The following is a 16,774-nucleotide window of genomic DNA, read 5'->3' on the forward strand; positions in this document are numbered from 1 at the left end:
GGCATGAGATGGTATCTCAATGTGGTTTTGATTTGCATTTCTCTAATGACCAGTGATGATGAGCATTTTTTCATGTGTTTTGGCCTCATAAATGTCTTCTTTTGAAAAGTGTCTGTTCTTATCCTTTGCTCACTTTTGAATGGGTTTGTTTGTTTTTTTTCTTATAAATCTGTTTTAATTATTTGTAGATATGGATATTAGCCCTTTGTCAGATGAGTAGATTGCAAAAGTTTTTTTCCAATTCTGTTGGTTGCCGGTTCACTCTAATGATAGTTTCTTGTGCTGTGCAAAAACTCTTAAGTTTAATTAGATCCCATTTGTCTATTTTGGCTTTTGTTGCCATTGCTTTGGGTGTTTTAGTTATGAATTCCTTGCCTATGCCTATGTCCTGAATGGTGTTGTCTAGGTTTTTTTCTAGGGTTTCTATGGTGTTAGGTCTTATGTTTAAATGTTTAATCCATCTGGAGTTAATTTTAGTGTAAGGTGTAAGGAAGGGATCCTATTTCAGCTTTCTGCACATGGCTAGCCAGTTTTTCCAGTACCATTTATTAAACAGGGAATCCTTTCTCCATGGCTTGTTTTTGTCAGGTTCGTCAAAAATCAGATGGCTGTAGATGTGCAGTGTTACTTCTGAGGCCTCTGTTCTGTTCCGTTGGTCTATAACTCTGTTTTGATACTAATACCATGCTGTTTTAATTATTGTAGCCTTGTAGTATAGTTTGAAGTCAGGTAGCATGATGCCTCCAGCTTTGTTCTTTTTTGCTTAGGATTGTCTTAGCTATGTGGGCTCTCTTTTGGTTCCGTATGAAATTTAAAGTGTTTTTTTCCAGTTCTGTGAAGATGGTCAATAGTAGCTTGATGGGGGTAGTGTTGAATCTATAAATTACTTTGGGCAGTATGGCCATTTTCATGATATTGATTCTTCCTAACCATGAGCATGGAATGTTTTTCCATCTGTTGTGTCCTCTCTTATTTCCTTCAGCAGTGGTTTGTAGTTCTCCTTGATAATAAAAAGTATTTATGACAAACCTGCAGTGAATATCATACTGAATGGGCAAAAACTGGAAGCATTCCCTTTGAAAACTGGCACTAGACAAGGATGCCCTCTGTCACCTTTTCTATTCAATATAGTATTGGAAGTTCTAGCCAGAGCAATCAGGCAAGAAAAAGAAATAAATGGTATTGAATTAGGAAACTATTTGCTGACAACATGATTGCATATTTAGAAGACCCATTGTCTCAGCCCCAAATCTCCTTAAACTATAAGCAACTTCAGCAAAGTCTCAGGATATAAACTCAATGTGCAGAAATCACAAGCATTCCTATACACCAATAACAGACAAACAGAGAGACAGATCATTAGTTCAATCCCATTCACAATTGCTACAAAGAGAATAAAATACCTAGAAATTCAACTAACAAAGGATGTGAAACATCTGTCCACTCTTAAAACAGTCACCTTTGGTGGCAGTTATTAAAGTTAATACTACAACTTGGTACCTTAAAATTAAGCCTAGCTGAAATTTGTACCTTGGTCTCAACCCTGTGGTGTTAGATTAAGGATGAACCATTTGGTTGCTTAGGATAAGACAGTAAAGGAGATAATTATTCTCCATTGAGTTATCTCTTTCAACATTTTGAAGCCAGAATGGCTTCATGTTTGATGCAAAAAATATGAAGTCTGAGAAAATTCCTTTAAGAGAAGAATGTCTTGCTGTCTGAATAAGGAAGCCACGGAGTGAGAATTGAAGACATTCATTACAGAGCTTATGTAGGAAATAAGCCTCAAGGGTCTTTAGAAATAATTGGTAGTTGAGTTTATGCAATCTAGTCATTAGAACCTCTCAACTTTTGTCATGTGAACATTAGTAATGCAGATGTATTAAAATATATTTGGTAAAAGCTTTTAGTGTACCAAGTCATTAATTAGACATGGAGTGAAAAATAAATCAAATAATGCTAAAAGTTTTAACTATGGGAAGAAGTTTGAGAATATATAAATACTAAAGGAATTTTATACAGTCTGGCAGCATTATTTTTCAACTACTCATGATTATAGTCGTAATCAGAATGTGTGTTTTGTGACTATCAGGGACAATAGCAGTGTCCAACTGCAGTGGAATATTATAAACTTTTTGTAGAGAAGAATGTAATGTTTGAAAACCATCTATATTTTATCTATGGTATCAAATAGCTGACTTTAGACACTTATTACTGTCATTTTGCATTTTTGTCATCACACAATGAAAATAATATTTTAGTAAATGTTAGTATTTCATAAAAAATGGACAAAAGAAGGAACACTACTTGGAAAAACCCACATTTCACATCATTTATTCTCATTAAAAAATTTTAAAATTATAATTTATTTATGCAAAATATTTACCCCCAACAACACATTATTAGAATGTAGAATAACCAGATACATTTATTCTAGAAATAAAAATTGCCAGTATATTATTTTATAATCAAGATATTTGTTACAGCATATGTTTTTGGTGGCAATTTAAACATAATATAGCATGATTTTTTTAATGCTATTAATATTATTTAATTTTAGTTCTGGGTTTTAGAAAGGGATAGAATTGTATTATTTGTGAAGGGAAAATATACAAAACCAAAGAGTTATATTTACTCATTATAATATAAATTGTTACACTGGACCGGGCGCAGTGGCTCACGTCCATAATCTCAGCACTTTGGGAGGCAGAGGTGGGCGAATTGCCTGAGCTCACGAGTTCTCAACCATCCTGGGCAACACAATGAAACCTCCATTTCTACTAAAAAAAAATTAGCCAGGCACGGTGGTGTGCGCCTGTAGTCCCAGCTACTCAGGAGGCTGAGGCAGGAGAATTGCTTGAACCTAGGAGGTGGAGGTTGTAGTGAGCTGATATCGTGCCACGGTATTCCAGCCTGGGTGACAAAGCAAGACTCTGTCTCAAAAAAAAAATAATAAAATATTACTCTGGAAAAGTAAAATTGATTATAAAAATTAATATGCTTATGAACAGGATCAGATGTTATCAAAGTCAGAAGTAAACAAATTTGATATGATCGGTTAATGTAATTTTGTGTTTCTATTATTATGATCAGTTTATGTTTAGATGACGTAGAATACAGTGAATGAAAGAAGATGAAAAAAGGAAGAGAATAAATGGATCTGGCTAAAGACCCCATGGTTCATTTTCTGATTCAATTCCTCACAATTTTACTTTGAACACCAGATTAAATTGAAACAGGCACAATTAGAAAAGTGTATATATTTTTACAATCTGAAAAAGGAGGCCCACTGAAACAATGGGAGAATATTAAAATGTAAGGAATCCATTTATTTGCTAAGTGAGAATACACAATGTAAATGCAGCATTATGTTAGTATACATTCCATGCCACTGTGTATACAGGCTCACGAGGGAGACAAAGAAGACAGGAATGGAAATGCAACTCACTCTCGAGTGTATCGGTTTTCTGTAATCCGTATTATCTCCATATAATTTTCTCAATTCTGTATTAATATCATTACAATAGATGACCAGATAACTTATTTATCTTCAGGTTGTCAATTCTAAATCAGTGTATCAGGAAGTTATCAGAAACCAGTGTTTGCAATAGTGATAGGATCTGTCAAGGAAGATCTAGAATATCCAATATTTTTCTTATCACTCCTAATCAAAAGCCTACTTTATCTCTAACATGTACAATATTAACTTCATCTGATTGAAAACCTCATTCTGAGATAGCTTTACTTTATTGTGTACTTAGCTTTAATTTTTAAACAGCTTCCCTTCCCTTCTCCAACCCTCCCCTCTTTTCCCTTTCTCTTTTTCCCTTTTCCCCTTTCCCTTTCCCTTCCCTTTTGAGACGGAGCCTCGCTCTGTCGCCCAGGCTGGAGTGTAGTGGCGTGATTTTAGCTCACTGCAACTCCACCTCCCAGTTTTAAGAAATTCTTCTGTCTCAGCCTACCAAGTAGCTGAGACTACAGGCGCACACCACCGTGCCTGGCTAATTTTTGTATTTTTAGGAGACAAGGTTTCACCATGTTGGTCAGTCTAAATAGCCTTTTCATGTTGTGTTATAATCACATATTTACTTACTTTCTGGCAAAAAGTACAGGTTGCACTAAGAAGACAGAGGAAAATCTAATTACTTTCTTGCTTCCTATCTAGCCTACACATTCTTTCTGGTTCAATCTTATTTAATACCCAGTGCCTGCTATGAAATATCTATTACTAATTTTCTGGTTACTTTCACTCCCTTTGAACGATAGAAGCTTTTCTTTTTAACTCTACAACTGTAAGCTTGATATAATTTGTCTTATTTATAAATAGCAGAGGTTCCAATATGATCTTGAAAATTGCTTAGGACATATATTACCTGAATGTAGTATTTATTTATTCCATTGAGGTGACAAAGAGTATGGGTTGCTCTAAGAGGACATGTTTTGTCCAGTAAAAGAGGAAATCCTAAGCAGATAGAATATTTCTACTTTCTGATGTTATAATTGGTTGGACAGAGTACTAAACAAAGACTATTGTACACAACTATGCAACTGGATATTATGATATTAAGTGGGAATTTTGAATCAATTGGTCAAAGTTCTCTTTAGAGCCTCTTTTACTTCTTTGTTCCTTAGGCTATAGATCAATGGATTCAGAATAGGAATCACCAGGGTGTAAAACACTGAGGCCATTTTATCAGTAGCCAAAGTATGACTGGACTTGGGTTGCAAGTAAATAAATAATAATGTCCCGTAGAACACAATCACCACTATCAGATGAGAGCTACAGGTGGAGAAGGCTTTGTACCTTCCTTTCTTTGAATTCATTCTGAGAACGGCCACTAGAATAAACATGTAGGATATGAGAACAATTGAGAGCGAGAAGAGCAAATTACAGCCTGAGAAGATCAAAATTATTAATTCTAATTCATGTGTGTCAGAACAGAGTAAGGACATCAGAGGGATAGAGTCACAGTAAAAGTAACTGATGATGTTTGAGCCACAGAAGGACAGTTTAAATAACTTAATTGTGAGAAATAGTGACACAAATGTGCTATAGAGATAGGGAACGAGTACCAGCACCCAACACACTTTCTCTGCCATGATGATCACATACAGAAGAGGTTTACAGATGGCTACGTAGCGATCACAGGCCATTACTGATAAAATAAAGAGCTCAGTGATGATGAAAATCTCAAAGAATGCTAGCTGAGTGGCACACCAATTGTAGGAAATTATATTTTTGTTCACTGTGAAGTTTACCAACATCTTCGGGGCAATAACAGTGGAGTAACCAAGATCAGTAACTGACAAATGTCTAAGGAAAAAGTACATGGGGGTTTGTAGCTTGGAGTCCAAGTAGGTCAAGATAACCATGCCCAGATTGCCCATCACTGTGGCCAAGTATATGATAAGGAAGAGTCCAAACAGTGGAACCTGCAGCTCAGGGTTGTCTGTAATCCCCATGAGAATAAATTCAGTCACCTTGGTCACTGCTGTGTGATTGTGCTTCTCCTTATGGTTCATCTTGGTGACCTGTGCAAACTACAAAATCAGTATTTATTGTATTTGAAACACTATCATCAAAGAAAATTAACAATATGACATATGAGCCATAGAGGTATTTCCTTTATTTCAAATTCTAAATAGAGACTCCTCTTTCCATCAGGTAAAAACCACACAAATCTACATTCACATTCATTAAAACTTTGATAAAGTGTGAATTTAAAGGGGCAAGATATTTTGAAGTTGTTGTTTTGATGTAGCTACTCTGACCTACTTTTCTTTGAGTCAAAGTCATTTTTAGTATGTAAAAATAGCTACCACTTCTGTTTCTGCTTACCACAATTTTCAAGTAATTTGTAAAACAAATATCTATACCTAAACCATTAAATCTTACATTTTTGCTGATCATTGAAAGGAGCAAGACAAGATTTTCCAAACTGTTGATGGAGCAATGAATCAGGAAGTAAGTAACACATCTCTGACCATTCTATACATGTCAATACTTCTGTCTATGAATTCAACTTGTTTACCCAAAACAAAATTTGTCCCATAATTTGAGAATTTTGTTAATAATCTCTATCTTGTCTGCATTTGCCACATCTGAACTTTTTGCCTATTGAATTGCTCCTTCTACTGATCCCCCAATTATACATCATTCTTCTGCAGAAAAAGGACCTTGTCATTCTTACAATTCATGAACATTAAGAGAGAATCATAAAAAAGGGCTCAGCGGATAGAGAAATACAAATGAATATCAATAACCTAAGGAAATCCATTGTGTGCTAGGCAATTTTGCAAGTGTCTTACAGATATTAACTCATATGATCTACACAGTAACACTAGGAAGTAGTCAGTAATACCACCCCCATTTAAAAGAAAAAGACTCTGAGGCACAAAGAGTTGGATTACTTAAAGATCACTCACATTATAAGTTGTAATGTCAGGATTCAAATAAAGTCATTCTGACTTCAGAATATGTTCTCATAAACACTGTAATACACCACTTCTCCATTACAGACACTCTTCATTGGTAGGAAATGAGAATGAGACAGGAAAGACACAAGGTAAATAATGATAGAAAAAGATCTTTGTAAAATAGATGACTGAAGCATGAAGTAATTTGAAAGCTAAGGTGGCATAAACAATGAATAGCACCAAGTATTGGGAACTGTATTAACAGGTCTGTCTGCACATCTGTCCTACTAGTGACAGAACAGTATATGGCAAGGGAAATAATAGTTTTGCAGAGTATGAGACCCTTCAAGATTTTGGGTGACAACCTGCTTTAAGGATGTACCCTTAGACATTTTCTAAGACCAATGTTTCTACTCACCTCAATGGAGAGTCTGCTTTGCTTTCTACTGCTTTAGATCTCATAGGTGGCTACAGAATGGATTTAAATTTTTTCTACCCTTTTGAGACTCATTGTGTTGATGTTTTAATCTGACTCAACATTAAACAAATCGTCCATAATTACCCAAGGGAAAGTGCCTTGGATATCTGTTGGTTATTCTCTAAATGTTCCATTTAGAAAAAGTCATAAGTACTTATGCCTCTGTCTAACTGAACAAATAAATTATGCAACATCACTAAAGACTGGAAATCACAAATGCCAGTTTCATCACTGCATGCAAATATTACATCTATAATCCCCAACAAGTACCAAGTAAATGGAATAATGACTTTCTAGAAAAAATGTTATGCAATATTTGATAATACATCCATTGACCAAATATATTTTGTTGAATATGTAATTATAAACTGATATAAAACAATTTATTATAAACTGTATTAGGCTGAGATAAAATAAGATTTTATTTATTATATTTTTTATGTCAAGAAATCAGTGGTAAATAACTTCTTCATTTGTTTATTATTTATCTCTGTTTTTAAGAATTTTTCTTTGTTATTGGTTTTCAGAAATTTGACTATAATGCATTTTAGCATAATTTCCTTTTGATTTACCCCAATTGGAATTATTTTAGCTTTTTATATGGCCAGGATTTTTTAAAAATACATTTAGAAAAAAATTCTGGCCACATTTTTTTCCTGTGTATTTTCTGCACTATATAATCTCTTCTTTCCTCTTAGACTTAAAATTAAACATGACTGAAAATAACTTGTTGTTGTAGACGTCACTAAGACTTCATGGTTTTGTTCAATATTTTTCTACTCTGGCTTTATTTTCAGTAGTCTTCATTGTTGACTAAGTAATCTTTTGTTCAGTGTATAATATGCCATTGTTCTCATTCCATAGATATTTTTCATATCCAATACTCTATTTTTGTCTAGAAGTCCCATATCTGTTGCTTCTTAAATCTTCATTTTTTTCTCACAATGCTAATGTTTTTGTTAAATCATTTAGTATACTGAACATATTCATAAAAGTTGTCTTAAATCTCTTGCCTGCTATTTCTATCATTATACCATTTCAATCTCTACTTGAATTATCTCCAAGATAGGGTCACATAGCCCTGCTTTCTCAAATGCCTAGTATTTGTGATTGGATGGTGAATATTGTGAATTTTGTGTTAATGAGTGCTGTATATTTTTGTATTGTTTTCGGAAAGAATATTAAGTGTTTTAAACAAAGATTAGTCAGCAGTATTTGACACTTGTTTTCAAGCCCTCAAAAGCATTTGGAGTAACATTTGCTTCTGAAATCTCTAGTGGGTGCCCTGTTAATGATCAAGGATGATACATTCCAGCTTTTTTGGAACTAGAATGTCTTCCTTCCCAGTGTGATTCCTTAGAATTGCTCAGCTTGAATTTCTTAGGTCATTCTTTGAAAAGCCTTGTGGACATTTGATATAGCCATGCATAATTTAGAATTCAGACTCATTTCAAAGGGATGTTGAAATGGAGGAAAGGATGAAAAATAATAACAAAAATGATACATGTAAGAAACAAATAGCAATAAGTAGAAGGTATGTCTTCTAACATCTGTAATTATGTTTAAGTCTCAACTTTTATTTTAGACACAGAGATACATGTGCAGGATTGAAACATGGGTATATTGCATGATACTGGGGTTTGAGATACGGTTCCCTTCACTCATGTAAGGAAGCACAGTAGTCAATAGTTAGTTTTTCAACAGACACCCTTCTCCCACTTATGCAGTCCACAGTGTCTTTTGTTTACATGTTTATAACTATATTTGCTCAATGTTTAGCTCTCACTTAAAAGTGAGAACATGCAGTATTTTGTTTTCTGTTTCTGCTTTAATGATGGCTTCTAGCTGCATCATGTTGTCAAAGAACAAGATTTTGTTCTCTTTTGTGGCTTCATAGTACTCCAGGATATGTATGTAACTTATTTTCTTTATCCAATCCATCACTGATTGGCACATAGGTTAATTTCATGCCTTTGCTATTGTGAATAGTGTGATGATGAACATACATGTGCATGTGTCTTTTTGGTGGAATGATTTATTTTCCTTTTGGATATATAGCCAGTAATGGAATTGCTGGATCAAACGATAGCTCTACTTTAAGTTTTTTGAGAAATCTCCAAACTGCTTTCCACAGTGGCTGAAATAATTTGCATTCCCATCAGCAATACAAGCATTTTCTTTTCTAGGCAGACTTGCCAGTATCTGTTGTGTTTTTATATTTTTTAAATTTTTTAATAATGGCCATTCTTACGAGATCAGATAGTATTTCATTGTGATTTTGATTTGCATTTCTGATTATTACTGCTCATTAGCATTTTTATTTGTTTGTTGGTTACATGTAAGTCTTCTTTTGAAAAGTACCTGTTCATGTCCTTTTCTGATATTTTAATGAGTTTGTTTTTTGCTTGATGGTTTGTTTAAGTTTCTTAGAGACTCTGTATATTAAACCTTGGTCAGATGCATACTTTGTGAATATTTTCTCCAATTTTGAAGTGTCTGTTTACACTGTTTATTTTGCTATGCACAAGCAATTCAGTTTAATTAAGTCTAACTTTTCAAATTTTTGTTTCTATTGCAATTGCTTTTGTAGACTTATCCAAAAATTCCTTGCCAAGGCTGAGATTGAAAGAGTATTTCCTAGATTATCTTCTAGGATTTTTATAGTATGAAATTTTACATTGAAATCTTTCATCCATCTCAAGTTAATTTCTGTGTGTGGTGGAAAGTAGTGAGTACAATTTCAAGATTCTGCATATGGTTAGTTAGCCTTGTCAAAGATCAAATAGCTGTAATTGTATGGCTTTATTTCTGAATTTTCTCTTTTGTTCCAGTGATCTCTGTTGTAGCTTACTGTAGCCTTATATTACAGTTTGAAGTTTGGTTGAGTGATGCCCCTGGCATTTTTCTTTTTGCTTAGGATGGCTTTGGCTATTTTGGCNTCCCTTTTGAGACGGAGCCTCGCTCTGTCGCCCAGGCTGGAGTGTAGTGGCGTGATTTTAGCTCACTGCAACTCCACCTCCCAGTTTTAAGAAATTCTTCTGTCTCAGCCTACCAAGTAGCTGAGACTACAGGCGCACACCACCGTGCCTGGCTAATTTTTGTATTTTTAGGAGACAAGGTTTCACCATGTTGGTCAGTCTAAATAGCCTTTTCATGTTGTGTTATAATCACATATTTACTTACTTTCTGGCAAAAAGTACAGGTTGCACTAAGAAGACAGAGGAAAATCTAATTACTTTCTTGCTTCCTATCTAGCCTACACATTCTTTCTGGTTCAATCTTATTTAATACCCAGTGCCTGCTATGAAATATCTATTACTAATTTTCTGGTTACTTTCACTCCCTTTGAACGATAGAAGCTTTTCTTTTTAACTCTACAACTGTAAGCTTGATATAATTTGTCTTATTTATAAATAGCAGAGGTTCCAATATGATCTTGAAAATTGCTTAGGACATATATTACCTGAATGTAGTATTTATTTATTCCATTGAGGTGACAAAGAGTATGGGTTGCTCTAAGAGGACATGTTTTGTCCAGTAAAAGAGGAAATCCTAAGCAGATAGAATATTTCTACTTTCTGATGTTATAATTGGTTGGACAGAGTACTAAACAAAGACTATTGTACACAACTATGCAACTGGATATTATGATATTAAGTGGGAATTTTGAATCAATTGGTCAAAGTTCTCTTTAGAGCCTCTTTTACTTCTTTGTTCCTTAGGCTATAGATCAATGGATTCAGAATAGGAATCACCAGGGTGTAAAACACTGAGGCCATTTTATCAGTAGCCAAAGTATGACTGGACTTGGGTTGCAAGTAAATAAATAATAATGTCCCGTAGAACACAATCACCACTATCAGATGAGAGCTACAGGTGGAGAAGGCTTTGTACCTTCCTTTCTTTGAATTCATTCTGAGAACGGCCACTAGAATAAACATGTAGGATATGAGAACAATTGAGAGCGAGAAGAGCAAATTACAGCCTGAGAAGATCAAAATTATTAATTCTAATTCATGTGTGTCAGAACAGAGTAAGGACATCAGAGGGATAGAGTCACAGTAAAAGTAACTGATGATGTTTGAGCCACAGAAGGACAGTTTAAATAACTTAATTGTGAGAAATAGTGACACAAATGTGCTATAGAGATAGGGAACGAGTACCAGCACCCAACACACTTTCTCTGCCATGATGATCACATACAGAAGAGGTTTACAGATGGCTACGTAGCGATCACAGGCCATTACTGATAAAATAAAGAGCTCAGTGATGATGAAAATCTCAAAGAATGCTAGCTGAGTGGCACACCAATTGTAGGAAATTATATTTTTGTTCACTGTGAAGTTTACCAACATCTTCGGGGCAATAACAGTGGAGTAACCAAGATCAGTAACTGACAAATGTCTAAGGAAAAAGTACATGGGGGTTTGTAGCTTGGAGTCCAAGTAGGTCAAGATAACCATGCCCAGATTGCCCATCACTGTGGCCAAGTATATGATAAGGAAGAGTCCAAACAGTGGAACCTGCAGCTCAGGGTTGTCTGTAATCCCCATGAGAATAAATTCAGTCACCTTGGTCACTGCTGTGTGATTGTGCTTCTCCTTATGGTTCATCTTGGTGACCTGTGCAAACTACAAAATCAGTATTTATTGTATTTGAAACACTATCATCAAAGAAAATTAACAATATGACATATGAGCCATAGAGGTATTTCCTTTATTTCAAATTCTAAATAGAGACTCCTCTTTCCATCAGGTAAAAACCACACAAATCTACATTCACATTCATTAAAACTTTGATAAAGTGTGAATTTAAAGGGGCAAGATATTTTGAAGTTGTTGTTTTGATGTAGCTACTCTGACCTACTTTTCTTTGAGTCAAAGTCATTTTTAGTATGTAAAAATAGCTACCACTTCTGTTTCTGCTTACCACAATTTTCAAGTAATTTGTAAAACAAATATCTATACCTAAACCATTAAATCTTACATTTTTGCTGATCATTGAAAGGAGCAAGACAAGATTTTCCAAACTGTTGATGGAGCAATGAATCAGGAAGTAAGTAACACATCTCTGACCATTCTATACATGTCAATACTTCTGTCTATGAATTCAACTTGTTTACCCAAAACAAAATTTGTCCCATAATTTGAGAATTTTGTTAATAATCTCTATCTTGTCTGCATTTGCCACATCTGAACTTTTTGCCTATTGAATTGCTCCTTCTACTGATCCCCCAATTATACATCATTCTTCTGCAGAAAAAGGACCTTGTCATTCTTACAATTCATGAACATTAAGAGAGAATCATAAAAAAGGGCTCAGCGGATAGAGAAATACAAATGAATATCAATAACCTAAGGAAATCCATTGTGTGCTAGGCAATTTTGCAAGTGTCTTACAGATATTAACTCATATGATCTACACAGTAACACTAGGAAGTAGTCAGTAATACCACCCCCATTTAAAAGAAAAAGACTCTGAGGCACAAAGAGTTGGATTACTTAAAGATCACTCACATTATAAGTTGTAATGTCAGGATTCAAATAAAGTCATTCTGACTTCAGAATATGTTCTCATAAACACTGTAATACACCACTTCTCCATTACAGACACTCTTCATTGGTAGGAAATGAGAATGAGACAGGAAAGACACAAGGTAAATAATGATAGAAAAAGATCTTTGTAAAATAGATGACTGAAGCATGAAGTAATTTGAAAGCTAAGGTGGCATAAACAATGAATAGCACCAAGTATTGGGAACTGTATTAACAGGTCTGTCTGCACATCTGTCCTACTAGTGACAGAACAGTATATGGCAAGGGAAATAACAGTTTTGCAGAGTATGAGACCCTTCAAGATTTTGGGTGACAACCTGCTTTAAGGATGTACCCTTAGACATTTTCTAAGACCAATGTTTCTACTCACCTCAATGGAGAGTCTGCTTTGCTTTCTACTGCTTTAGATCTCATAGGTGGCTACAGAATGGATTTAAATTTTTTCTACCCTTTTGAGACTCATTGTGTTGATGTTTTAATCTGACTCAACATTAAACAAATCGTCCATAATTACCCAAGGGAAAGTGCCTTGGATATCTGTTGGTTATTCTCTAAATGTTCCATTTAGAAAAAGTCATAAGTACTTATGCCTCTGTCTAACTGAACAAATAAATTATGCAACATCACTAAAGACTGGAAATCACAAATGCCAGTTTCATCACTGCATGCAAATATTACATCTATAATCCCCAACAAGTACCAAGTAAATGGAATAATGACTTTCTAGAAAAAATGTTATGCAATATTTGATAATACATCCATTGACCAAATATATTTTGTTGAATATGTAATTATAAACTGATATAAAACAATTTATTATAAACTGTATTAGGCTGAGATAAAATAAGATTTTATTTATTATATTTTTTATGTCAAGAAATCAGTGGTAAATAACTTCTTCATTTGTTTATTATTTATCTCTGTTTTTAAGAATTTTTCTTTGTTATTGGTTTTCAGAAATTTGACTATAATGCATTTTAGCATAATTTCCTTTTGATTTACCCCAATTGGAATTATTTTAGCTTTTTATATGGCCAGGATTTTTTAAAAATACATTTAGAAAAAAATTCTGGCCACATTTTTTTCCTGTGTATTTTCTGCACTATATAATCTCTTCTTTCCTCTTAGACTTAAAATTAAACATGACTGAAAATAACTTGTTGTTGTAGACGTCACTAAGACTTCATGGTTTTGTTCAATATTTTTCTACTCTGGCTTTATTTTCAGTAGTCTTCATTGTTGACTAAGTAATCTTTTGTTCAGTGTATAATATGCCATTGTTCTCATTCCATAGATATTTTTCATATCCAATACTCTATTTTTGTCTAGAAGTCCCATATCTGTTGCTTCTTAAATCTTCATTTTTTTCTCACAATGCTAATGTTTTTGTTAAATCATTTAGTATACTGAACATATTCATAAAAGTTGTCTTAAATCTCTTGCCTGCTATTTCTATCATTATACCATTTCAATCTCTACTTGAATTATCTCCAAGATAGGGTCACATAGCCCTGCTTTCTCAAATGCCTAGTATTTGTGATTGGATGGTGAATATTGTGAATTTTGTGTTAATGAGTGCTGTATATTTTTGTATTGTTTTCGGAAAGAATATTAAGTGTTTTAAACAAAGATTAGTCAGCAGTATTTGACACTTGTTTTCAAGCCCTCAAAAGCATTTGGAGTAACATTTGCTTCTGAAATCTCTAGTGGGTGCCCTGTTAATGATCAAGGATGATACATTCCAGCTTTTTTGGAACTAGAATGTCTTCCTTCCCAGTGTGATTCCTTAGAATTGCTCAGCTTGAATTTCTTAGGTCATTCTTTGAAAAGCCTTGTGGACATTTGATATAGCCATGCATAATTTAGAATTCAGACTCATTTCAAAGGGATGTTGAAATGGAGGAAAGGATGAAAAATAATAACAAAAATGATACATGTAAGAAACAAATAGCAATAAGTAGAAGGTATGTCTTCTAACATCTGTAATTATGTTTAAGTCTCAACTTTTATTTTAGACACAGAGATACATGTGCAGGATTGAAACATGGGTATATTGCATGATACTGGGGTTTGAGATACGGTTCCCTTCACTCATGTAAGGAAGCACAGTAGTCAATAGTTAGTTTTTCAACAGACACCCTTCTCCCACTTATGCAGTCCACAGTGTCTTTTGTTTACATGTTTATAACTATATTTGCTCAATGTTTAGCTCTCACTTAAAAGTGAGAACATGCAGTATTTTGTTTTCTGTTTCTGCTTTAATGATGGCTTCTAGCTGCATCATGTTGTCAAAGAACAAGATTTTGTTCTCTTTTGTGGCTTCATAGTACTCCAGGATATGTATGTAACTTATTTTCTTTATCCAATCCATCACTGATTGGCACATAGGTTAATTTCATGCCTTTGCTATTGTGAATAGTGTGATGATGAACATACATGTGCATGTGTCTTTTTGGTGGAATGATTTATTTTCCTTTTGGATATATAGCCAGTAATGGAATTGCTGGATCAAACGATAGCTCTACTTTAAGTTTTTTGAGAAATCTCCAAACTGCTTTCCACAGTGGCTGAAATAATTTGCATTCCCATCAGCAATACAAGCATTTTCTTTTCTAGGCAGACTTGCCAGTATCTGTTGTGTTTTTATATTTTTTAAATTTTTTAATAATGGCCATTCTTACGAGATCAGATAGTATTTCATTGTGATTTTGATTTGCATTTCTGATTATTACTGCTCATTAGCATTTTTATTTGTTTGTTGGTTACATGTAAGTCTTCTTTTGAAAAGTACCTGTTCATGTCCTTTTCTGATATTTTAATGAGTTTGTTTTTTGCTTGATGGTTTGTTTAAGTTTCTTAGAGACTCTGTATATTAAACCTTGGTCAGATGCATACTTTGTGAATATTTTCTCCAATTTTGAAGTGTCTGTTTACACTGTTTATTTTGCTATGCACAAGCAATTCAGTTTAATTAAGTCTAACTTTTCAAATTTTTGTTTCTATTGCAATTGCTTTTGTAGACTTATCCAAAAATTCCTTGCCAAGGCTGAGATTGAAAGAGTATTTCCTAGATTATCTTCTAGGATTTTTATAGTATGAAATTTTACATTGAAATCTTTCATCCATCTCAAGTTAATTTCTGTGTGTGGTGGAAAGTAGTGAGTACAATTTCAAGATTCTGCATATGGTTAGTTAGCCTTGTCAAAGATCAAATAGCTGTAATTGTATGGCTTTATTTCTGAATTTTCTCTTTTGTTCCAGTGATCTCTTTTTTAGCTTACTGTAGCCTTATATTACAGTTTGAAGTTTGGTTGAGTGATGCCCCTGGCATTTTTCTTTTTGCTTAGGATGGCTTTGGCTATTTTGGCTCTTTTTTTGACTCCATATGAATTTTAGAATATATATTTTTTCTAATTCTATGATGAATGATGCTGGTAGTTTGATATGAATAACACTGAATCCATAAATTACCTTGACACTATGGTCACTTTAACAATGTTGATTCTTCCAGTCTATGAGCATGCAATGTATTTCCACTTGTTTATGTCATCTCTGATTTATTTCAGGAGTGTTTTGTAGTTCTCTTTGTAGAGCTCTTTTGCCTCCTTAACTAGCTGATTCCTTGGTACTTCATTTTCTTTGTGGCTACTGTAAATGAAATTGTGTTCTTGATTTGACTCTTGGATATTTAGGAGCCTCTTGGTGGAGGCTTTAAGGTTTTCTAGGCACAGAATCATATAATCAGTGAAGAGAGATAGTTTGACTTTTTCTGTTTCTACTTTTATGCCGTTTTTGTTGTTGTTCTTGCCTGATTACTCTGGCTAGAACTTGTAGTGCCATGTTAAATACCAGATCTTTGTGCATCTGGTAGAATTAAGCTGTGAATTTTTCTAATCCAGGACTTTTTTTTTAATTCAGTTTTAAAACTCAAAATTGGTTTAGTCAGTGTTTTAATATATTCCTAATTTAATCTTGGGATATTGTGTATTTCCAAGAATTTATCCATTTCATCTAGATTTTCCAATTTGTGTGCATTGAGGAGTTCATAGTGTTCTGAGGCTGTTTTGTATTTTTATGAGAACAATGTAACATCACATTTTCATCTCTGATATAGCTAGTGGTCTATCAGTCCTGTTCAATTTTTTCAAAGAATCAACACTTGGTTTCATTGAACTTTTGTGTCAATTTTTCTGTCTCAATTTTGTTCAGTTCTTCTCTAAGTTTTCTCCTGCTAGCTTTAGAGTTGATTTGTTTTTTTTTTTTTTTTTTTTTTTTTTTTTTTTTTTTTTTTTTTTTTTTTTTTTTTTTTTTTTTTTTTTTTTTT

The 16,774-nt window shown here is 33.8% G+C and overlaps 2 protein-coding genes across 2 annotated transcripts; both read right to left on the reverse strand.

Moving 5' to 3' along the window:
* Nucleotides 1-3,998: 3,998 nt before the first annotated feature.
* On the reverse strand, nt 3,999-6,856 carry LOC108295159 (olfactory receptor 8K1). The gene is made up of 2 exons (XM_017517200.2): nt 6,836-6,856; nt 3,999-5,541 (listed from the first exon to the last, which is right to left on the reverse strand). The coding sequence occupies exon 2, from the start codon at nt 5,521-5,523 to the stop codon at nt 4,582-4,584; it is 942 nt and encodes a 313-aa protein (XP_017372689.1). The 5' UTR covers nt 5,524-5,541; nt 6,836-6,856; the 3' UTR covers nt 3,999-4,581.
* Nucleotides 6,857-9,983: 3,127 nt separating this feature from the next.
* LOC108295161 (olfactory receptor 8K1) lies at nt 9,984-12,841 on the reverse strand. The gene is made up of 2 exons (XM_017517202.2): nt 12,821-12,841; nt 9,984-11,526 (listed from the first exon to the last, which is right to left on the reverse strand). The coding sequence occupies exon 2, from the start codon at nt 11,506-11,508 to the stop codon at nt 10,567-10,569; it is 942 nt and encodes a 313-aa protein (XP_017372691.1). The 5' UTR covers nt 11,509-11,526; nt 12,821-12,841; the 3' UTR covers nt 9,984-10,566.
* Nucleotides 12,842-16,774: the final 3,933 nt, after the last annotated feature.

The sequence above is a fragment of the Cebus imitator genome, unplaced genomic scaffold (assembly GCF_001604975.1).
Source record: "Cebus imitator isolate Cc_AM_T3 unplaced genomic scaffold, Cebus_imitator-1.0 Scaffold622, whole genome shotgun sequence".
Lineage (NCBI taxonomy): Eukaryota > Metazoa > Chordata > Mammalia > Primates > Cebidae > Cebus > Cebus imitator.

Coding starts and splice junctions, on each gene's coding strand:
- LOC108295161 (XM_017517202.2), bottom strand. CDS start 11,508: ATGAACCATAAGGAGAAGCACAATCACACAGCAGTGACCAAGGTGACT.
- LOC108295159 (XM_017517200.2), bottom strand. CDS start 5,523: ATGAACCATAAGGAGAAGCACAATCACACAGCAGTGACCAAGGTGACT.